This window comes from Sander vitreus, chromosome 23 (assembly GCF_031162955.1).
Source record: "Sander vitreus isolate 19-12246 chromosome 23, sanVit1, whole genome shotgun sequence".
In the NCBI taxonomy this organism is placed as follows: domain Eukaryota; kingdom Metazoa; phylum Chordata; class Actinopteri; order Perciformes; family Percidae; genus Sander; species Sander vitreus.
In genome coordinates, this window is record NC_135877.1 from 18,112,721 (window position 1) to 18,137,197 (window position 24,477).

General features: G+C 37.3%; 2 protein-coding genes across 5 annotated transcripts in view; one reads left to right on the top strand and one right to left on the bottom strand.

Annotated features, from left to right (window-relative positions):
- The first annotated feature begins 1,131 nt into the window (after positions 1-1,131).
- Positions 1,132-11,493, top strand: cyb5r3 (cytochrome b5 reductase 3). The gene is made up of 9 exons (XM_078281608.1): positions 1,132-1,274; positions 1,571-1,696; positions 1,851-1,923; positions 2,812-2,918; positions 3,012-3,141; positions 3,244-3,327; positions 9,158-9,243; positions 9,412-9,511; positions 10,793-11,493. Exons 1-9 carry the CDS (start codon positions 1,254-1,256, stop codon positions 10,963-10,965), a joined length of 900 nt encoding a protein of 299 aa, XP_078137734.1. The 5' UTR covers positions 1,132-1,253; the 3' UTR covers positions 10,966-11,493.
- Positions 11,494-11,612: 119 nt separating this feature from the next.
- The window catches only part of LOC144537748 (liprin-beta-1-like), a 29,412-nt gene continuing 16,547 nt past the window's right edge, over positions 11,613-24,477 (bottom strand). The window contains exons 9-26 of one of the 4 annotated variants that reach the window (XM_078281604.1): positions 22,609-22,670; positions 22,467-22,533; positions 21,513-21,631; positions 21,223-21,296; positions 19,148-19,202; positions 18,618-18,771; positions 18,458-18,490; positions 17,592-17,727; positions 17,383-17,505; positions 17,115-17,265; positions 16,691-16,802; positions 16,518-16,606; positions 16,281-16,403; positions 16,046-16,171; positions 15,431-15,619; positions 13,236-13,394; positions 13,029-13,094; positions 11,613-12,902 (exon numbers count right to left, since the gene is read on the bottom strand). In XM_078281604.1, coding sequence (XP_078137730.1) covers positions 12,825-12,902; positions 13,029-13,094; positions 13,236-13,394; positions 15,431-15,619; positions 16,046-16,171; positions 16,281-16,403; positions 16,518-16,606; positions 16,691-16,802; positions 17,115-17,265; positions 17,383-17,505; positions 17,592-17,727; positions 18,458-18,490; positions 18,618-18,771; positions 19,148-19,202; positions 21,223-21,296; positions 21,513-21,631; positions 22,467-22,533; positions 22,609-22,670 — 1,916 coding nt within the window. In that variant the 3' untranslated portion in view covers positions 11,613-12,824. Of the gene's footprint in view, positions 12,903-13,028; positions 13,095-13,235; positions 13,395-15,424; positions 15,620-16,045; positions 16,172-16,280; positions 16,404-16,517; positions 16,607-16,690; positions 16,803-17,114; positions 17,266-17,382; positions 17,506-17,591; positions 17,728-18,457; positions 18,491-18,617; positions 18,772-19,147; positions 19,203-21,222; positions 21,297-21,512; positions 21,632-22,466; positions 22,534-22,608; positions 22,671-24,477 lie in introns of all 4 variants that reach the window. The other 3 variants (XM_078281603.1, XM_078281607.1, XM_078281606.1) reach the window with 3 other exon arrangements.

The window sequence follows — 24,477 nt, forward strand, 5'->3', positions numbered from 1 at the left end:
TCGTGTTTGTCCTCCCAACAAATGCATGATGTCACATCGATGTGAAGCTCAGTTGAGAGTGAATTTGATGATGAGAGCACCCCTGAGGTCGTAAATTTATAGATTTTAGGCTGCTGCTATGAAATGAAGCTCATTTGGGTGTTAAGGACAAAACGGCGGCTCATCAGTAAGTCATGTCATTAAACCCCTTAACATCCAGTTTCCTTTAATTTACCTTAAAAAATCATCATATTCCACAATATCTGACAAATGCACATATATTTTCTTCATCAGTTTCTTCATTGAAGCTATATCATGTTTGGTTTACAAATGTGAAATATTCAAAGCCAAGACCATGTTTTTTTGGCCGCACCATTCCATCAAATGGAAATATTGTAGTGTAGTGTTGTTTGTTTTTTTACACATTTACCCAAAAATGTAGCCTGATAAATTTGGTATCGTCTGAAAGAATTTACATAAAGTTATGTGGGTTTAAACATAATTTGGCTGCACAGCATGAGTTTATGCTAACTGTTGTAAAATAAGAGCTATAGGTACTTTATGTACATAAATAGAAACTACATTTTGGCCTGAGTGCTCCTTGGTGTGGTTTTTAATGGCGTCCTGCAGTTCATTACTTGCGGTTTTGTGGTATACATCGATATGATTGATATAAAGTGCATGATCAAATTAGGCTCCATCTGGCCTAAGGAATAACCAAAGCCACTTTGTGTTGTGCTAATTTGGTTCCCATGGATAATACTATCCCAAATGTTTGGCATCGTAAAACTGCTCATGCATTTGTTTTTGTGCCAACTAATAATTGTGGACTGTCATTATTTTAAGTCCAGACGTATTGGTTATTTTATTTTATGAAGAGTTGTATTCTGAAAATCCAAGCCTTTCATGGTTAAGCTTCTGCATCGCCAAAGTAGCTAGCATTAACCGTTATCATACCGGAAGTTTAGTTGAAGAAATGTCAAGATCGTATTATTACAGGATAAATAAATAAATAAAACTGTATCTTGTTTGTCATTGGATATATTCATTGGTATTACCGACTTGCCGGGTGTTATAAAAAAAAAAAAAGACGCATTATTTTCCGAAGCCATGCTTTTATTTTCAAAAACAGGGACCGGATGATTATTTGCCCTCGCTAACTTGACAGCCCCTGGACAGCCCCTCGTCGTACTACCGTGACAGTTGCAGTAAACTTATCTGGTGCTGCTCTCTGCGTTGACAAACAACCTTGCAGTTGCCAAAACGGTCTGAAAATGCTGTCTTACATCATTGGTGTAAGTATACATTTATGAAAAGTAGCCAGGCTTATTTTAGTTTAGCTAATTACGTTGCGTTAGCTCAGGCTAACATCAGCTAACGTTAACATTTACTTTTTCTAACCAAGTTGGAAGCTTGGTCGGGCCCTGCCCACAGGAATGGCTATGACTCATTTTTCCTGTTATATACGGATTAAACAAAAATGGCTTGATTTAAGTGAGACAACGCCCCACAGAGGTCTCAAACAGTTGATAGCTAATGCTAGCTGGCGGAGGTCTGTGTCATTCTCCCGTTTGTTTTACCATTATTTCAGTTGATCCGAGGAGGCTTTGACAGTATCGTCAACTTGATCTTCAGACTTCTCTTCTCAAAGAGGAGACCAGCCCTCACCTTAGAGGACCCCAACATTAAGTATGCACTGCGACTGCTGGACAAACAGGTAACCAGTATATCACAATATAAAACTTGAACTTTACAACAACAACAACAACAACAACGCAGCAGGTGCGATCAAGCACCAATGTTGCTTTGTTTTGGTATTGATATTGTTTTCCAATGCAGTTTTTCTGATAAACTGTTTATTTCTTGTGCAGATTGTCAGCCATGACACAAGAAAGTTCCGATTTGCCCTGCCTTCCCCTGAACACATTCTCGGTCTCCCTATTGGTTAGTATGTGCACTCATATATTATCAATATTAACATATGGAAACCAGCACTAATCCCAGTCATTATGAGAATGACTGCTGTTAGAAGTATTCTTTTTCTAACTTTAACTTTATAGAAAACAATTAAACTCAAAATACAGTAACATGTATGCACAAGAACAAACAAAGGAATTAAATTATAGCGTTCAAAAAAAATAAAAAATATATAAATATATAAAAGAATGTAGGATGTTAAGGAGACCTTCTGTTCTGTGGAAATAAATTACTATACAAGGAGAGGAAAACAAAACCATGTATATTTGATGTACATACTTTTTTGCAACTTAACTAAAGATTGGAGCGAAGGTGAATATCATTATGAAAGTGAGTAAAGTTGGGTTTTCTCTCTGTGCATTTCATTTTACATATATGGAATTTGTCAAATTATAAGCAGTTGAACGAAGACGATACTGTAATATTAGGGCTGCAACTAACAATTATTTAATCAATCTATCAATATGCTGTTTATTTTCTTGATTTATTGTTATTCCAATTTCTCAGCGCACAATGTGATGTCTTCAAATAGCTTTTTTTAATCTGACAATTCAAAACCCAAAGATATTTAAATTACTGTCATATATTACAAAATACAACCAGAAAATCCTTCCATTTGAGAAGCTAAAACCAGACTGTTTTAAATTACTGACATTTTTAATAGATTATCAAAATTGTTGCTGATTAATTGTATCAAACAACATATTGTTTTAGCTGTCAATTATATATTTTATACATTATATTGTTTTGAAGATAAACATAAAGCGTACTGTTGGTAATCAGGTTTATCTGATATGAAGCTGCTGACATCAAAATTAAACTGAGTCGCTCATCGTTCTGTGTTTTCCTCACCAGGCCAGCATATCTACTTGTCTGCAAAAATAGATGGGAAACTGGTGGTTCGTCCGTATACACCAGTGTCCAGTGATGATGACAAAGGCTATGTGGACTTGGTGGTGAAGGTATAGCCTTAAGAAAAGTTGTCTGTCTGTATATATGTATGGGTATTGTTTTATTTTCTTAAACCAGTTTCTCCTGTTGTCCCTTCTTGACAGATTTACTTTAAAGACGTTAATCCTAAATTCCCAGAGGGTGGGAAGATGAGTCAGTACTTGGAGAGCCTGAGGATCAACGACACTATTGACTTCAGAGGACCCAGTGGTCTTATTGTTTACAAAGGCAAAGGTGAGCATCAGAACCCTATGCCTGATACAGTAGGTGAAAAGATGCAAGGTTTGTAATTAAGCTTCAGCTGCCTGATCGGATCCTGTGACTTTCCCTCGACAGGTGTTTTTGCTATACAACCAGATAAAAAGTCCCCAGCTGACACCAAGACAGCCAAACATGTAGGCATGATCGCTGGAGGAACCGGTAAGGAAAACTTCTAGACTCCTTTATCAAAGTTTCTTACTCAGGAATCAGGATATTGTTGAGCATAGGCTGGAAGCTACCCAGATCCTGACACATCTCATCTCATGATCAATTTAGTTAGTAGATGATGGCCTAAACCATGGTTTCTCAAAGTGAAGTCAGAAACATTTTTTGTGGCTCTGGAACATGCCACGCATGCATTATATTTTAATCTTCAATCTCGTTCCATTTCAATACTTTTACTATCAATAGCTTACATTTAATGCACTACTTTGGCACACCACCTGTCTGTCAGATTAGGAATACGATGACTTTTCAAATGAATTTTGATGCCATTTTTATGACATACTATACTATGACTTTTTTTTTTTTATAACTGTTTCATGGCACACTGTGACTTTATTGACAATTTTATGATGATCTATACTATGACTTTTTGATATTTTTACGACATGACAGATTTTTGCTGTGACGCTTATGACTTTTTATGACGTACTATACAATGACTTTTAAATCAGATTTTTATGACATACTATACTATGACTCATGACTTTTGTATGACGTACTATACTGACTTTTTTTTGACATTTTTATGATACACTATACTATGACTTTTATGCCAATTTACGACTTTATTCATAGCATTTTTTTTTTACATACTATACTATGATGTTTTCATGAAATTTTACAACATACTATTCTATGACTTTTTTTATGGCTTTTTTTACGATATACTATACTATGACTTTCATACCATTTTATACTACACTATGACCTTTTTTATGACATTTTTTACGATAAAATATACTGTGCCTTAATGCCATTTTATACTACACTATGACCTTTTTATGAGCCATGACTTTTTTATGAAGTTTTTACGACATACTATATATACTATGACTTTCATACCATTTTATACTACACTATAGGGATGTCACGAGAACCGATACTCGCGATACCTTCCGGTTCTAAAATGACAAAACACAGACTATGCCCATTTTTTTTGAAGCACCGTAGGCACCGATGCCAGTCTTAGCAGCATTGGTGCTGCGCCTCTTCCGGAACTGATGGGGGTAGTATACGCTTCAGAGTGTTCCAGTCGATACATTCAGAAGTAGGAGGTCACGAACAAGTGGCCAAAGTCACACCCTTCTACTTCTGGTACATGGGACATATCAGAGAATTTCGAAAAACTATGAAGGAGAGTCAACAGAGAGAGATTCTACCCGACCTAAAAAACGGCATGTTCACTGCAAACTCACGGTCCTCTTTACCTGATTTAAAGCCCCCTCTCTTGGCTTCAAATAACTCACCGTTGTCGGCTACGCCTGCTGAACAGGCTACACGTTGTTAATAACCGTGGCCGCTTGCCTGCTCCTCCGGTAATGTTAGCTAGCAGTTAGCATGGCGGCGTTAGCCAGGACCAGTCAGGATCACTTTACTGGCTGTGTCTTAGTTGTTTTTGCGAGTAACCAACTCGGGTACTCTAAATGTCTCCATCTTTCAAATACATCTCCAATATTTACTCGTGGTTTGTAACGTCTCCTGTCACGCAGCTGTTTTGTTTTGCACTGTTGTTGTTTTTGCACAGTAGCCTACCTTTTGAAAAGATGTCTGGAATGTGTCTGGGGACACTAGTTGTTGCACTATGACCATTAATTGCACTTTATTATGTTCTATGCTCTATTGCACATGTTTTGTATTTCTTGTTATGATATTTTGATATTTTCAAATATTTTATTACAGAAGTTGATGTTTCAAGTTAAAGTACATGGAATCTTAGAAATTTGTTTTTTTACCGTGGTATTGAAATCGTCATCGAGATTTGTGTTATTTTACTGGTATTGGCACCGACTACTGAATTTTTGGTATCGTGACAACTATAACGTTTTTATGAAATTTCACGGCATACTATACTATGACTTTTTTTATGAAGTTTTTACGTCATACTTTACTATGACTTTTATGAATTTTTTTTCTATGACTTTTTCCGACATACTATAGCTTTTTCGACATTACTATACTATGACTTTTTAGACATGCTATACTATGACTTTTTATGATTTTTTTTCAACATACTATACTGTGACTTATTTCGACAAACTATACTATGACTTATTTCGACAAACTATACTATGACTTTTTCAACATTACTTTTTTATGATTTTTTTTCAAAATACTATACTATGACCTTTTTCGACATACTATACTATGACTTTTTTATGAAATTTTACGACATGCTACGAGTTTTTTATGAAGTTTTTACATCCTACTATACTATGACTTTTATGACTTTTTTTTTTTCAACATGATATACTGACTTTTTTGACCATGCTAAGACTTCTTATGATTTTTATCAAATTACTATACTTTGACTTTTTTCGACAAACTATACTATGACTTTTTTATGACTTTTTTTCAACATGTATACTATGAGCTATTCTATGACTTATGATTTTCTTGGACATACTATGACTTTTTCGACATACTATAACTTTTATCGACATACTATACTATGTTTTTTTTTATGATTTTCTTTGACATACTATACTATGAATGTTTACGGCATACTATACTAGGACTTTTTTATGAAATTTCACGACATACTATACTATGACTTTTTTATGATTTTTTTTAGACATACTATACTATGACTTTTTTCGACATACTATGACTTTTTGATGATTTTCATCGACATACTATGACTTTTTCAACATACTATACTATGACTTTTATGAAATTTTACGTCGTACTATACTATGACTTTTTAATGAAATTTTACATCATACTATACTATGACTTTTATGACTTTTTTTTCAACATACTATACTTTCACTTATTTCGGCAAACTATACGATGACTTATTTTGACATACTATACTATGACTTTTTTCAACAAACTATACTATGACTTTTTTATGAAGTTTTTACATCATACTACTGACTTTTTTATGACTTTATGTATACTATGACTTTTTCGACATGCTATTCTATGACTTATGATTTTCTTGGACATACTATGACTTTTTCGACATACTATGACTTTTTTCAACATACTATACTATTACTTTTTTATGATTTTCTTCAACATACTATACTATGAATGTTTACGGCATACTATACTATGACTTTTTTATGAAGTTTTTACGTCATATGACTTCTGACATTTTTTCGACATACTATACTATGACTTTTTTTGACATGCTATACTAAGACTTTTTCGACATACTATACAATGACTTTTTGATGATTTTCTTTAAGATACTATACTATGACTTTTTTTTCAACATGCTATACTATGACTTTTTCGACATACCATGCTAAGACTTCTTATGATTTTTTTCAACATACTATACTTTGACTTATTTCGGCAAACTATACTATGACTTATTTTGACATACCATACTGTGACTTTTTCGACATTACTTTTTTATGATTTTTTTTCGACATACTATGACTTTTTGATGATTTTTATCGACATACTATACTATGACTTTTTCATGACTTTTTCGACATGCTATACTATGACCTTTTCAACATTACTTTTTTTATGATTTTTTTTCAACATCCTATACTATGACTTTTTATGAAATTGTATGTCATACTATACTATGACTTTTTAATGAAATTTTACGACATACTATGACAATGACTTTTTTATGACATTTTACGACATACGAGTTTTTTATGAAGTTTTTACATCATACTATACTATGACTTTTATATGACTATTTTTCAACATGATATACTATGAATTTTTCGACATACCATGCTAAGACTTCTTATGATTTTTATCAAATTACTATACTTTGACTTTTTTCGACAAACTATACTATGACTTTTTTATGACTTTTTTTCAACATGTATACTATGACTTTTTCATGACTTTTTCGACATGCTATTCTATGACTTATGATTTTCTTGGACATACTATGAGTTTTTCGACAAACTAGGACTTTTTTCGACATACTATACTATGACTTTTTTTATGATTCTCTTTGACATACTATACTATGAATGTTTACGGCATACTATACTAGGACTTTTTTATGATTTTCTTTAAGATACTATACTATGACTTTTTTTTGACATACTATACTATGACTTTTTCATGACTTTTTCGACATACTGTACTATGACTTTTTCGACATTTACTTTTTTATGATTTTTTTTGACATACTGTACTATGACTTTTTTCGACATACTATGACTTTTTTATGATTTTCATCGACATACTATACTATGTTGAAAAAGTCATACTATACTATGACTTTTATGAAATTTTACGTCATACTATACTATGACTTTTTAATGAAATTTTACATCATACTAATGACTTTTATGACTTTTTTTTCAACATACTATACTTTGACTTATTTCGGCAAACCATACTATGATTTTCTTCGACATACTATACTATGAATTGTACGACATAGTATAGTATGTCTTTTTTCGACATACTATACTATGACTTTTTTCAACAAACTATACTATGACTTTTTTATGAAGTTTTTACATCATACTATACTGACTTTTTTATGACTTTATGTATACTATGACTTTTTCGACATGCTATTCTATGACTTATGATTTTCTTGGACATACTATGACTTTTTTCAACATACTATACTATTACTTTTTTATGATTTTCTTCAACATACTATACTATGAATATTTACGGCATACTATACTATGACCTTTTAATGAAATTTCACGACATACTATACTATGACTTTTTTATGAAGTTTTTACGTCATACTATACTATGACTTCTGACATTTTTTCGACATACTATACTATGACTTTTGACATGCTATACTAAGACTTTTTCGACATACTATACAATGACTTTTTGACGATTTTCTTTAAGATACTATACTATGACTTTTTTTTGACATACTATACTATGACTTTTTCAACATTACTTATTTATGATTTTTTTTCGACATACTATACTATGACTTTTTGATGATTTTCGACATACAATACTATGACTTTTTTGACATACTATACTATGACTTTTTACATCATACTATACTATGACTTTTATGACTTTTTCAACATACTATACTATGACTTTTATGAAATTTTACGTCATACTATACTATGACTTTTATGACTTTTTTGACATACCATGCTAAGACTTCTTATGATTTTTTTTCAACATACTATACTTTGACTTATTTCGACAAACTATACTATGACTTATTTTGACATACTATACGATGACTTTTTTATGACTTTTTGACATACTATTCTATGACTTTTTCGACATTATTTTTTTATGATTTTTTTTCGACATACTATACTATGACCTTTTTGGCAATTTTAATGACATACAATGAGTTTTTATGACATTTAACAACATACTATACTTTGACTTTTTATGGCTTTTTTTTACGACGTACTATAGTTTTTTCACGACATACATTAACACGTTATTTATTTAATTAACAGTTTTGGTTATTTTACATGAAAGATTTTTGTATTTCTTCATCTAAAAGGCTTATCTTATTCTCACTGGTTTGATGTGCAAGTGGCTCAGCTGGGTTCTGTCAGTCAGTCATATCTGATCAAACCACACCCACACAGTCCTTATGATCAGATCAGCTGAGTGTTTAATTATTATAGACTGTAATAACTTAAGATATATATTTATTTAAGGTTGTTATTAATGCTTAGTCCAGTCACAAACATGTGTTATGGAGAAATACTAAAGACTTGAAGCTTTTAGGGGCACAAGGACACATGGAGACACAGTGATGTCCACATAGTTTTGGCCACACTTTGAATCCAAAAATATGACCTTCCTATGGTCCGTTTACGTCCAGGAATCACTCCCATGTTGCAGCTCATCACAGCTATGATGAAGGACCCACAGGACAAGACAGTGTGTCACCTGCTGTTTGCCAACCAGGTCAGTTGCATGAGCCAGGTTCACTCACAAGATGCACTGATTGATGTTTGCAGTTAGTGAAATTATAATTAGTTTCTTTTCCTGTTTAATTTGGAATGAGTGGTTAATACCACAAAACAGAGGTGGCACATAAATTGCTGAAACTTGGTTCTTCCTGTCTTGTCACAGACTGAGAAAGACATCCTGTTGCGACCAGAGTTGGAGGAGATCCAGGTCAACCACCCGGACCGCTTCAAGCTGTGGTTCACCTTGGACAAAGCACCTGAAGGTAAGATACTTTTCATGAACTCTGAGAACAAACGTGTATACTACTACTACTACTACTACTACTACTGCCGACATACAGCTTTGTCCCGCTGACATCTGAGGGGGTTATATGCTATCACACAAAGCAGGTTTGGTTCAACAGGAAGTTGTGATTAACTGGCTGTCCACATCATTGCCAGCATTGGTTATTTTAAGTGACCAGTTTAATCATTTATATATAAGTCTCTATATCTATGGCTGCAAATTGTTTATAAAATGTTTCTTAAAATAAATAAAAAATGTAGATTATTATAATAAATATATAATTTTCTTCACAATTAACTGAGCAAGGACAAACACACAAATCAAAAACAGGTTGTAGGCACTTTAATGAGACATGTGAGCCTGCTGTTGATTGGAGAGAGACAGGTTATTAGTACTTGTTTTTATGTGAACCAGTGAGGAGAGAGCCAATGATGGATATCTGTCTTCCACAAGAAGCCAAAACCTGACCGTCAGACTTCATCGCCACTTTGAGTTCTAACCGGTTACATCAGCGACACGCTGTAACTTGCTATACATTAAATGTAAGATAGCACAATTAAACAGTATTAGCTTTCGACCCCTTGGATCACTGTATTAATGCAAACTTATTCAGATAGACAGGGTGGGAACAAAGCACAAGACAATAAATTGAGTGACTAACCCACTGCAAGGTTTATTGGAGTAACATCAGTAATACACAAGAGCCAGGTATAGTATCATTAAAATTGCCATAAAAACCTCATAGTATAGTATGTCAAAAAATAGTCATAGTATATATCATGTCGAAAATATCATGAAAAAAGTCATAGTATAGCATGTCGAAAAAAATCACGAAAAGTGTGGCCGGGTTGGTTCAGTGGGTAGAACGGCGCACACGTACTGAGAGGTTTATGCCACGACGCAGAGGTCCAGGGTTTGAATCCGACCTGTGATAATTTCCTGCATGTCTTCCCCCTCTCTCTCCCCTTTCTCACCTAGCTGTCCTGTCAAAAATTAAAGGCGGAAAAGCCAAAAAAAAAATCTTTACAAAAAAAAGTTCATATTATAACATGTCGAAAAAAAATCACAAGTCATATATAGCATCTCGAAAAAGTCATAGTATATAATAGGTCAGAATGTAAAGTTAGCCATTTGTCATAAAAAAGAAAAGTCATTATAGTATGTCAGAAAAGAAGTCAATTCATAATTAACATCCTGGTGATTCCATCACTAATAGGGATCCTTATATTTAAACATTGGGACCTTTTTTGTGCTTCAGACTGGGAGTACAGCCAAGGCTTCATCAGTGAAGACATGGTGAGGGAACACCTGCCGCTTCCAAGTGAAGACACTCTCATCCTGATGTGTGGACCTCCGCCTATGATCCAGTTCGCCTGCAACCCCAATCTGGACAAAGTTGGCCACTCCAGCAGCCACAGGTTTATCTTCTAGATGTCTGTCCACACCAAAGAGAGGCTGTTTGGGCGTCCAGTTATTATATTCTCTACCTTGAAAGCATTAAGGCACTCGTACAGTTGCAGTGGGTATTGCACTATGTATGTATACTATATTTATGCCATCATATCCATCATGCAACAGAATCACAGCGCGGACCAATTAAAGTAATCAGTCACGGAAGGAAATGATGAATATTTGGGCTTGAAGATGTGAGGACTTTTGTTAGTGTTGGCTTGGAAATGAGGATGTGATTCCAAATTTGTTGAAAGCTATTTTTAAGAGTTGAGGTTCATTATTATTGTCTGTTTTGAGTGCCTTAACACTTGCAAAGCTTTTTTTATGCACAGTTTGAGTCACAGCCATTTGCTTCATTTATATAGAATAGTATTCCATTATTGCTGTTGTCACGTTGAAGATGTCAATATTTTGCTAAAACATGTTGATTGACTTGCTGAACGCGATGCTGCTGATACTATGTCCATGCTGCAAGTTATGCAACATAAAAAAGCAATTAATCTTAAATTTGACGCTTTGATTATTCTGTATTATGACAGACTCTGTCAACCTATAAATCATCCTCATCTACAACTGTTGTAGCATCTACCTGTAAGCAAGATGCTACTAAAAATAAGAGACAAATGCATTTTCTTCTTTTTATTACCATACATTTAAAAACTGGTTTCCATGTTTACTTTCAGTCATGCGGTTTCTAAAAGGAAGACATTTGGAGAAAAAACACTTTCATGCACAGAGTTTGAGGATCAATAGCACTCGTTGAGTATAGAGCTAGCCAGGAGTTTATTAGCTTAACATAAAGACTAGAAGCAGAGAGAAAGGCTTAAGAATACACCTATCAGTACCTCTGAAGCTCACTAATTAACATGCATCTCATTTGGTCAATTTGTGGTTTTAGGGAGAGTTACGTAAAGAGATGCATGTTAGTGAGCTTCAGAGGTTCTGGTAGGTTTTTGAGAGAGACAAGCCTCCAGTTTTTATGCTAAGCTAATCACCTCCTGGCTGCAGCTTCACACTTGAAGACACAAGAGTGGTATCGCTCTCCTCATCAAATTCTAGGAAAGGAAGAAAATAGGCATATTTCCCAAAACACTTCTTTACTACCCCCTCTAGTGGTATCTAGTCAGGCAGATAGTTTAGGTTTTAAGATATCTGCCTGAACCCCAACACTGTGCATTACATGGGGGTTGCTCACAGGATTGAAAACTCAACAGCAACATCTGTCCATAAGCTCGGAACACATTATCAACCGTTTTCATAATAGAAGCGGTTTCAATGGAAACTGTTCAGTGTGAGGGTTATATACAGTGTTAACAAGGACAAATGCTTTCAATGCAGTGAGCACCACACACAAAATCCCAGTCACTTCTATAGTTGGAGTGGAGGCAGAGATTTAAAAACCTGGGCAAACAAACCATCTATGCAACTAGATACAGTAAAAGAGTGTTTGCTGTAATTTGAATGAACTGATCTATGAAGCAACTTTCCGTACCACAACAAAAATAAATGCAGCTGAGGACATGAAAACTTGAGTACTGCACTCAAAATAAAGGTGAGACATGAGAAAAACTAACATGTATCCTTACCCCACTGATTACTAAAAAACAAACACACATGCTTGAATTATAAGAGGTACATCAATGCAATAAAATCTTGTATTTTAAGTTCATGCATTATATTTTGGACAGCTTAAATAAATATGTCAAAAAATATGGCTGTACTTCTGAATAATGAAAACACTGTAAAAGTGGAGGTCTCACATGTTCTACTACAACGGTTGGTGGGAGGATTTGGATTCTGGTTGGCACAGTTCATTCTTATTTCACAAAGTGTCTCAATCAAACACTAGAGTTGTGATCGGTTTCTGCCGCTTCGACGGAGATCTCATGACAAAACTCATCTTCCTTCAGCATGATCTGAAACACACAGAACCAGAGAGAATGAAGGAAACTCCAAAGATGAACTCTGTTTTTAGTTTTCTAATCAGGTTTGTACTCTTAGTTCATTGTTGGTCTTTCTTCTAACCCAGATCAGTTTCTCACCGTTAGATTGTTGATTTCCTCAGAAAATGCTCCTATCTGTCTCACAGTCCCTTCAGAGTCTTCCATCTGCAAAATACACAATTCCATATACAAACAGGGTCAACAGAGCAACCTGATACAAAATAAAGAAACCTTTAAAATGCAGTCCAACACAAATCCATTAGTATGAAGAAAAAAAGATAAGCAGAAGTGGAAGTATCTCCATACCTGTTCCAGGTGGTCGAGGTGTTCCTCGTAGATCCGGAGGCCCTTCTGGAAGCTGCTGCTCTTGGGCATTTCCACGTTCATGGGGCAGATGTAGTCCTCGCCATCATCCTGACGTTTCTTCCTCAAAGTGCCAAAACCACCGAATGACAGGCGTCTAGGCTGGAGGAGGGATAAGACTCAAAATCATTTATTAATGCCACAATGGGGAAATTCACAATGTCAGCAAGTGATAGTGCAAGTACAAAAAAAGACACTATAAAGAATAAAAATAAATAGTAATATTAAAGAAAAAATTTTGTATTTACAGTCTTGCAAAATAACATTATCGCACAGGTAGTCTCACATTGCCAGACCTTCCTCCACAGCACTGCAGAGGAGGGTCTGGCTAGTCAACACAGCAATCCGGGATGGGAGAAAAATGTGCTCTGGTTTATTGGCATTTCTTTAAACCAATCACAATCGTCTTGGGCGGTGCTAAACACAGAGCCGAGCCACTGCTAAATAGCCTTGGGAAGAAACTTTTGGTGGAACGTGTACGTTGAAAGGTTGTTTTAGTCATGCAACAGAAAACTCAGATTGGACAGATAGTCTAGCTAGCTGTCTGGATTTACCCTGCAGAGATCTGAGGAGCAGTTCACCATAGTCCTCAGAAATCCACCGGGGTTCGGAATTACAACACAAAGAAAGCGGAAGGTAACGGGACATCTGAAAAGATTGACATCCGGGGATTATTTTATAATTTGAGATTTGCTCTGCAAGTCCGTCTGGCCAAGAGCCCATTTCCAATGTTTCCAAATCGAGGCACCAATCACAACCGTTGAGGCGGGCTTTACACGATGACGATAGCTTGGCGACGGCGAGCAGCTTTTTGTTTACATTCAACATGACGGCCACCGAAGCGCAGCAACCCGTTGATGCCGCTGTCGCTGCTACGTCACCCGGATCGTTGGTCTGATTGGTTGAAGGACTATCCAATTTTGCCCAGAGGCATTTGAGTGGCATCCGTTGGCGACGCCCCTTTGGAAATGGGCTGTGAATGAACCTTCCCCAGACCCATTCTCTGTTACAACTGAGAAGGGTCTGGTGTCAACCAGGCTAGGAATTTCCAGCAGAACGAGAGCAATCCCGGAAGTGGAACATCGTGGATATAGACTATTGCACGGGTATCAGTCCTGGTGTGTGCGTTTTGTCCATATGGTCTAATGGGAGCAGTGCTGATTGTAAAGTCTGACAGCAGCAGGAAGGAAGACCTGCGGTATCTCTCCTTGACGCATTTGTGGACAGGAAGCTAAATATTCTGTATTTTGCACCAATTAGAGCTGAGAGTAGAGCTGACAATGCAAAAGGACAACATTCAGTAGTTTCACGTTACATCTCATCTAAGAGTAAATTATATCAAGTTTTGGACTGTTGGTCAACAAAACAAGCTATTTGAAGACGTCACCTCGGGTTACAAGCAAGAGTTAGATGAGAAAATTGACACCACATAGCGGTTTGTTCAATATGAAGCTGGGATCAGGAGGCAATGGGTTTGTCTTAGTATAAAGACTTCAGTTTTTATACAGATCAAACAAGAGATAATGGGTTAACTGGGGAGCTTTAGATGTCCTGGTACGGAGATTTTGTTACCTTTGGACATTTCCCAAAATGTCAAACTAGTTAGGTAATAAACAAACAAGCCTATATTTATCAATAAAACAACAATATCAGCCTAATGTGTCATTTGAGTTGCACATAATTAGTTCATAGGGCTGGGCGATATGGAAAAAATCTAATATCACGATACTGTTGACCAAATACCTCAATATCGATATTGCGGCGATATTGTAGGGTTGACAATTGGTGCTTACAAAGAAATATTTACACAATGAGATTTTTGATAAATAATTATTAATGTGTATATAATAACCAAGTGGGTAAAGGCAAATAATAGAAAAGCTAGAACAGTCTGGTAAGTTCAAAAAATTACATCACTTTACTGTAATCCAGCCATTAAAACCAGGGACAGATAACACCAGATAACGATATTACAATATCCAAAATCTAAGACAATATCCAGTCTCATACCACAATATCGATATATTTCCCAGCCCTATTAGTTCAATATGGAAAATGACAAAAGAAAAGCCAGTTAGAGTGGGTTTTGTTAGATGATAAAGTGAAACTGAAGCTGATATACGAACAGTTACCTTTACCTTGACCCTGGCGGTAGCGGTGAGAACGGTGTAATCAGGGTTTTCCAGACAGTCCTGTTTGAGCCGCTGCGCCTCAGAGCCGATGAGCAGGTGGAAATGTGTGGCCAGGTGGCGTCTCAGCAGGGTTTTGTTGGGAGGAATGTTGAGCAGAAGGGCGAGCGCCTCCACGTTGAAGCGAGGCTCCAACACCTTCGGAGCGTGCACACATTTGAGAAAACATTATGGTGAGAGGTCAAGAAGGGAAATGGTCAGTACGGACAACAAAGTCTGATGCAGAGCGGCACCTGGGTATATTTTTCTAAACAAAATAGTGTTTTCATTCTAAAATCATAAAGTGAGGCTGCCTGCAGCATACTGTACAAAAGGGTGCACTCAAGAGGACCACGATGAAGCGACTGACTTTTTGTCAATTAATTCTTTCTTATCCTGGACCATTTGTTGTTAAGGAACATCATATATACCACCTCACATTGCTGCAATGTGTATATATCAATTAATATAATTTCTCAAAAAATATTTGTATATTTTTTACAATCATTTTAAAGAGGTTGAAGTAAACAGTCATTATCTCGGTCAATTTTCAATGAATCCTGATCCTGCCCCCACCCCTCTCACCATCAGTCCTCCATGAACACCGCTGCCCCTCAGATTTGGGGCGTATTCTGCCAAATCCACAGACCGGAGCCACTCCATTACTCTGTGGTTGGTCCACTGGGAGATCTCTGCTGGTGTCATGTTGTTCTGGACAAAGAAATAAAAAAGAATCCACATGTCAGAGACAGAAACAGCCAATGCAGCTTTAAAACCAAAAGGAAGAAAAGAGTATGGGCTGGGACTTGCTGTGTGGTACCTCATCAGAGGGTCGTCGCCTGAGACAGTTGGGTTCGTAGCAGTTGAGGCGGAGGACCTGAATGGCCCTCTTGATGCTGAGGTGATGGAGAACACTGCCCACCTTCAGAGACAGCAAGTCCTCCTGGGAACCAGCCAAGAAAAAAATAAGAGTTATTACAAAATCAAAAACTAGCACTTTATTGTCAAATAAGTTTTGTAAGCTTCCACATAGGCAACATGAAGGTTTTAAACTCACCACCGTCATGTAGTGCAGCACGCGTCCATCAACACGAGCCTCATCAAAGTGACTTTTGTACTGCGGGAGGCCGATGTCATCCAGCCACCCTGAAATAAACATCAATGTGTTTAATCTGAATTGAAAGTCGTGGGGAAAAGTAGTCGTTCTTATTAAGTAAGATGATGACTCACTGGTCACCCAGTTGCTGTCCAGTCTGCCCTTTAAATCGTCCTCCTCTGACCCGAGAGCCTGTAGAGCCAGCTGCAACTTCTTCCTGTGGAGAGGCTGCTTAATGCACAACTCCTGATCAGGTAAACAGAGGGAAAACACAACAGGACCTTAAGCAATATAGTGTGGGTAAAACATTTGAGAGTACAGCCGTCTTCCCCTTTGGCCTTGGAAAGATTTGAGTGTAAAATTGGGCTTAGAAAGCTTTATAATAAAAAAAAAAGATTTGAATGGTAAAAACTTTGTATATAATCAATAACTTCTTTGTACTCATGTTTGCAGTATAACAATATGTTAAATGTTTGGCATCATGCCCCTGCAGGTATTTTGGATAAAGAAAACAATGTATTTCTGTGACAAAAGCACCCTGAAACAAAACATTCCTACCTTCTCCAGATCGTGTTGTGATGCCCGCAGTAGCGTTTGTCCCGATTTGATCCAGCTCTGACCCTGGGCAACATATAACCCAAGGCCCTGCTCATGCAGCCACGCACACACTTCATCTTTACTCCACTGCGAGAAAGGCACATCGACAGCACTGACAGGGACAGAGAAGGAATATTGATCACAGTAATTCAACTGGTGCAACTGACTAAACAATAATACACTGTATTATAGGCTATGCCTTAAATTCATGATAACATTGGACACCTACTTGTGTTTAGTTTCACGTGACCAGCCTAGTCGAGGGCCGGCTGTGGCTCTGACTCCTCCCCTCCTGAACTCCATCTCTGCTGCATCATCCAGGTTGAAGGAGGTAGAGTGACTCCTCTTTAGTCTGCAGGAGTATCACATTATAAATGACCAAAGAAATACTCATCTTATATTACCTTGAATACAGCTGAACACACCCCTGAATGTTACCTGCCAAAGAATTTCATGAATCCTTTGGACTTCTTTTTGGTTTCAGGTGAGGACGGCAGAGGGGCTCCATCATGAGATTTTTGTGGAGGAACACCGGCCAAATCCAGGTGCTCTGTGCCTTTACGTTCTGTCTCAGCTGTAACAAAAAAATAATTGCATACACATTAACATGACATACTTCAACAAGGCTGGACAACCCACCACTAAGTTCTGAAAAAGATCAGTTACTACAGACGCACCACTACAACCCAATGTTAAACTAAAAAATAAGGAATGTAACGTCCCAATGGATACCACGCATGCAAAAGACTAGCAAACTACAACAACACAATTTACAGATTCTCATTTAGAGCGAATGAGAAATGTTTCACAGCTCAACTGGCAAGTATTCTCAGAATGGCAATCATTGCAGATGGTTTAAAGTCATGGATAAGGGACAACTGGATGATTTAGTGGGATCATGGACAGAAACACCTCACACCAGAGCAAGATACAAGAAACTCATCTTTTCAACAATGATTTAGAGCAGTTATTCCCAACTTTACTTGTGAAATATTAGTGTTAGTTGTAAATCTTTAAGCTCTTAAAAATGATTCAAATAAAAAAAGAAAATCATTATTTGATTGACAACTCATAAACATGCAAACTGTGACGAGGGGTCACAAGTCTAAAAGGTTGGGAACCAACGATTTAAAGAAAAGTGGGGAAAACGTTCAGTATGACAATATGTGCTCAACCGATTGAGTTCACCTACAGTAAGTGAAATGGTCACATTGCAGTGTCAGTACTGTCAAGTAATCACATCCAGCTGTATAATCCAGAGCAGCCATACTGCAGGCCAACAAGGGCACTCTGCTCTACTGTACCTAACGCAGGGGCACTGGCACTCCGGGTGCGATCTTCACAATTTATAGAGCCGGGAAAGAAACACGAGGATCAGTATATAAAACGTAAGACACATCTCAAAATAGTGAAGAAATGTGATGAATTCCAGGAGTGTGTGGCGATTTAGGAGCTAAGTATCACCCAGGTTCGGAGAGCTGGCTGTCTGCTTGCCTCCACGCAGCTTGAAGAAGCCCCGGCCGAAAGAAGAACGGGCCTTCTTGGAACCAAAGCTGTCATCGCTTGTGGTGTTTGCTCTGGTAGGAGATGAGGAACCAGGTCCGGCATTATTTTTGGCCTATGAGAAAGAAAATACAGGCGTGTAGAAAAGTCAGGACATTTCTTTAAATTCAAGCAGAAGAGGAAAAAGAAAATGTAGTTGCACTATTTAACCACTAGGTGTCAGAGCAGGACTATCTCATACAGCGATTGGTCCTGTGACTACATTAAGACTTATGAAAGAAGCTAATACACTGGCAGTCATTCATTCAAAAGCGACAGAACCTACTCACATGGATGGATTCACATTAATAGGTCAAAATGAAAATGAATGTTAATGTTATGAAAGTTATTGGTTGTTTAAGTTATTACATGTTAACTCATAGGATTAATGTTCGGCTCAAGTTATTTCATACTGCAGTCAGGTCTCTGAGACTCAACATCAGAGCTCTTACCTGGTCAGAGATGCTGCTTATGGCTGAGCTGCCTGGCTCTGGGACATCTAAGGAACTGAAATAACAAGAATGAGTATTAAAAGGAGTCTTAAAATATCCTAAGCATCAAGTTCTGTAGAAGTACTGTTACTTTGTGGAGATAACACATAATTAGTCAGATTACAGGTGTAGAAGTATACTGGTTTCACTTAAAAAAAAATGAAATGCATGCAAATGTATAAATACAAAATGATTCCATTATTTGACACAAACTTCTACACAATGAAGTGATAAACAGTGTTTCCTTTAGGATTCTTTTTAGTAGTGGGGGCAGGTCTGTCCAAAATAACATTCCTCCCCGATATAAACCGGCATTATCACATATTAACGGCGATGATTAGCTATGTAGACTCCAATGAGTGTGCCGTGGAGAAAGGAATAGAAGGCTTTCATGACAACTCCTGCCATAACTTCGATCTAAATAATTAAACTATACAGATATATTTGTGTCACACAACAAACTCCACATGTACAATACTCCCGTTTTCCTCACGAACGCACAAACCAGACAGAATGAAGAAAAGGAATAAATAAAAGTCCGCTGCCTCTCCTAAAAACAGACAAAGCGCAGTGCCACTCACTCAACCGACATCAGACTGCAGTATCGGCGTCCACCTGCGGGGGCCGTGGACAGGCTTTCCAACAGGCAGGATCATTTAAAAGGCTACCGCAACTACATTGTGCGTCTGCCCTATTTCTGATACCGTGGCGGCAGATATTTTGGCGTGACGGGCCGCCATTTCCAAATCAACAGAGGAAACACTGATAAACAAAACTAAATTACTCTTTTCTGCTCATTGGCCATTTGCTTCCACAATTTACAATCAATTCTAGATGTACTGCTTAAAGGCAAACAGCTGTTTTCACCCACACTGCTTGATTAGCCCTCTTGTCTGGAGTGTGTGGGCGTGCACAGATTGTGTTGGATTAACATTTTCATGACTCTCCACAGAGAGTTTTGTTGCCAAAACTAGACTGGGACAAATGTCATCCTAATTATTCTTATGCATACACAGAGTCAAGTGGTCTCACATTCCCAGCGTAGCTACGCCCACCTTCAACCTGAGCAGAGTACATTCACAAGATTGAGGTACTTTTAATTTACTTGAGTATTCTCCTCTCATGCCACTTTCTACTTCTACTTCACTACATCTAGAAGGAAATATTGTACTTTTTACTCAACTACATTTTGACAGCTTTAGTTACTTAAAATTAAGATGTTTGCACACAAAACCTATGAATGTACAAATAGAGCTGAAACACTTAGTTCATTCATCTATTGACAGAAATTGGCAACAATTTTTATAATCTTTAAGTCACTTTTTACGGGGAAAAAATGTTATGGTTCATGTTAATCATTTTCAGGTTTGGACTGTTGGTTGAACTAAAAACATTGCGAAGGTCTCACTTTAGGCTCTGGGTAATTGTGATGGGCATTTTGGGCAGAATCAATCAATTAATCAAGAAAATAATCAGCAGATTAATCTATAATAAAAGTAATAATTAGTTTCAGTCCTGTATAAAATAGTTGAAAATGGACTCCACCATAACCGACTACGACAGTAAAATCCAGTTTTTACTTTAATACACAAGTAATAATAATCAAATTATATAATAATATATCAGTCACAGGGAACATGTTTCTGCATTGTTGTACATTTTGATAATTATACCTACATGCTTTTACTTTAATATTTTCAAGGCTGCAGTTTTACTTTTGTAATGCAGTATTTTTACAGTGTGTACTGTAGGTAAAGGATCTGAATACTTCCTCCACCACTGCATTATAGTAACTGTTATTAGATCATTCAACAATTCAAACTGTCACATACATTTTAAGACACACTGCATGCTTTTAGAAAAGTCTGTAAAACAAACTTTAGAGAAGTCCGAAGCATCTGCTAGAATTGGTTCATATTTTGTGCAGATATTTCAGTTTATTTACGTCCACCCATGAAATAAAATAAAGGACAAAGAAAGAAAGAAAGAAAGGGTTTATTAACAATAATTAGATCTGACACTGAGATGAGTTTTACCTTTTGGCTGCCTGTAACTGTCGTTCTCTGTCCAGGTCATTCATTTCAGAAAGCACTGCTATACATGGAATAGACTGAGACAGCAACAGAGAAAAACATGATTCATTGAACATATTTTTCCCCCAACAGCAGAACATTTACACAGCCCAACAAATAACCCAAACAGAAGCGCTGAATTACTGGGAGGAATAATTTCAGAGTGGGAGGCTGAAATTGAGCTTTTTCTAAAGGAAGTCTCCAGTCTGGGGTTCATCCTGTGTGCAAATTGTTTTGACAGAGGTTGTGTTTACCTCGCCAGAGTTTCTTCCTGCCTCCCCTTCCAACACCAGGGTGACCTGATCCATCTCCATGGATACAGAAGCCGAGGGATCCTCTGGGATATCGTCATAGTCATCTTCCTCCAACTTCTCTGAGAGAGGACAGTTAGGACAGTCAACAGGGATGTACTGCAGCATTAAGCTCAGTTTATCCTTTTTCATTTTAAAGATTATCCACCTTTTAGGCTGCCATAAACCTTCATGATATCAATTCTTATTATAGGTAAAATACATAAATGGAGGGTCTTTCTTCATCTTTTTGTGAATAATTTCACCACTTTACACACACACACACACACACACACGCATTCACTTTAGATACATGCATTTTACAAAGATCCAAAGAATATAAAGATTCATATGCGAAACATGCTCATTGTATCAGCTTACTGTATTTTAAATGACTGAGATTACAAGTGATTGAAATACGTTTTGGTGTATTGAATAAAGAAAAGGTAAACTGATGCAGTGAAGTCACTGTTATCATTTACTGTAGTTTATATTAATTGGACTCTAGACTATTATTAATGTTTACAGTAATACAGCATATTATAAAAAAAATGATGCTCTACTGTTTTCTGACTTCTAGTTGTATTCTCTTGAGGAAATGACAGCTGCAGACTGTTTTGATGAGAATTAGTTTCCGTTTGGCAGCATTAAATTGGTAATAAAAAGTTTATCTTAAAATGCTACGATTATTAAAATTCAGTGATGATTATGTACAATGTTGCGATGCTCCGATAGTCAGTATGTGATGTGTTCCATGTTTTATTTTTGTGTGCTGTGTGTGATTTTATGGCCAAAGCAACTGTAAAATTCGGCAAATCCCAAAACGTTGATTCAATATTGATGTGGTAACAGGAATGCAAATATGGTAAGTCAATAAAGAGTAACAATAATGTGTATGATCTTTAAACACAGTCTGACCTTTGACCAGCTGCTGCACCTTCTTGCAGTTTGTGAGTGACTCCTCCAGCTCCTTTATCCTTCGTTCCTGTAGATGAACATGATGTTCCAGTTACGACTGTAAATAAAAGCAGCTGCCCAGCTGCATCACATCACACTGTACCTTCACATCGTTGGCCGACGCCAGTGACTCCAACGCCATCTTCATCTTCAACACTTCTGAATCTGGAAAAAAAATGGATATGTTATACTTGTGGAAGTTTATCTCAACTCTCCCTGGCTCTGAAACCATCCAGCAGACGCCAGAAATAATGAACCCACTGGGGCTCGGTGGGCTGGTCAGTACAGCTCTTGTTTCAGCTTGTTGCTGCAATGAACTCTTGATTCAACTATCAACTATTCAATTACCAAACACAGTGGGCCCTATTATAACGATCTAAGCGCACGGTGTGAAACGCCTGGCGCAGGTGCATTTAGGGCGTGTACGAATCCACTTTTGCTAGTTTGACGGCAGGGTCCAGGCGCATAGTTCAAAAGGGTTGTATTTAGTGTCTTAATCATGTGTGTGTTTTGGGCGTAAGATGCAATAAACCAATTAGAGTGTCAGCTCCCATTCCCTTTAAAAGCCAGGCGCGTTTGTAGCTTGGCGCATTGCTATTGTGATGGTGGATTTGCTAAGCAGGAAGGAGAGATTTTCAGGAGAAGAAACTGATGTACAGATCATATAATACTATTTCACATTGTAATATTTTTTTTTTTTTTTTTTAATTTTTGTTTGTGTGCTGCTGCACGTCCCTGTGTGTGTAACAAGCATAGTGTGCGCAAGCTGTGCACGAACCTAGGAGCATTTTACTTATACGCTGTTAAAATAACAATGAAATGCTGCGTTATTGACTTTAGACCAGGTTTTTGTTGGTCAATGGCGCGATCACTTTCAGCTGCCTCAAGACAGCAATACGCCAACAATGCACTTGAACACACCTCCCTGTAAGACCAGTACGCCCATGGGCGCACAGATGGGCGCAGGTGCATTTGCTATTTGAACGACGTGGGCGGTGGACGGAAAACTGTGTCGGTCTTAAATTAGCAAAGACACTTGCGTTGGGCTTTGCGCTGCGCCGGGTGCAAGATAAGACCCTGTGACTTTCTGTGTGTTCTACTAGGATCACTACAAAATTAAACATGTGCCAATCACTTGGTAATCTAATCCAAGCCAAGTTTATCTACAGGGCAATCCCTCATGTGAACTCTGAAGTGTGTGTACCAGTGTAGAGCATGTCATTACATTGAGTTAGATGATTAGAGTTGGGGTTTAGTACCATTTAATTAATCAGAATCTAATTTCAAATCTTTTTAATCAAATCTTAAATCGTCTAATTTTAACAAAATGAGACAAACCCGAGTGCAGCGCTACACAGTAAACGAGTCATGGTGGCCCATTGGTTGGACAGACTTTGGTTTAAGATCGGTACTACTGAGCACCTACCCAGCTTATCCTTGAGTAAAACTTCCTGTCAGGACACAGCATATTGCTGAGCCCAAGTCATTTCAAAATCATAATTCGTTCTGTTGTTTCGTTTTGTCTTAAAAGCAGACGTCTGAGACCCGGTCAGTTTTGATGTTGTTGGTTACAGTTTTGGTGTTGTCAGTGTCTGAACAAACAACCAGTGCCTGTATAGTGAACTGGAAGACAAAACAAATACCTATATCCGGTTATACTGTACAGCACGTGTTTACAGGCAGACCCGTATAAGAGATTTCCCGTCTTTTTTTAAATGGCATTCCTCAACCATCAGAGTGGATAAGATAAGGTCAGCAGTGAGTGGAAGGAGTAAAACAGATGTTTGGTATGGAGCCTACAGACAGACGGCTAAGGAGTTAAGTAAAAACAAGGGCCTCAAATCACCTCATTATAGTTCAGACTGTCCGTGGAATGTAAGATAGTGGATAAATAATGAATGGGGGAATCCAGATGAAAGCAAAGTATCCATTATTTCTTCAGGAAGGATGCTGGAGGGGGATCTAGTGTGGT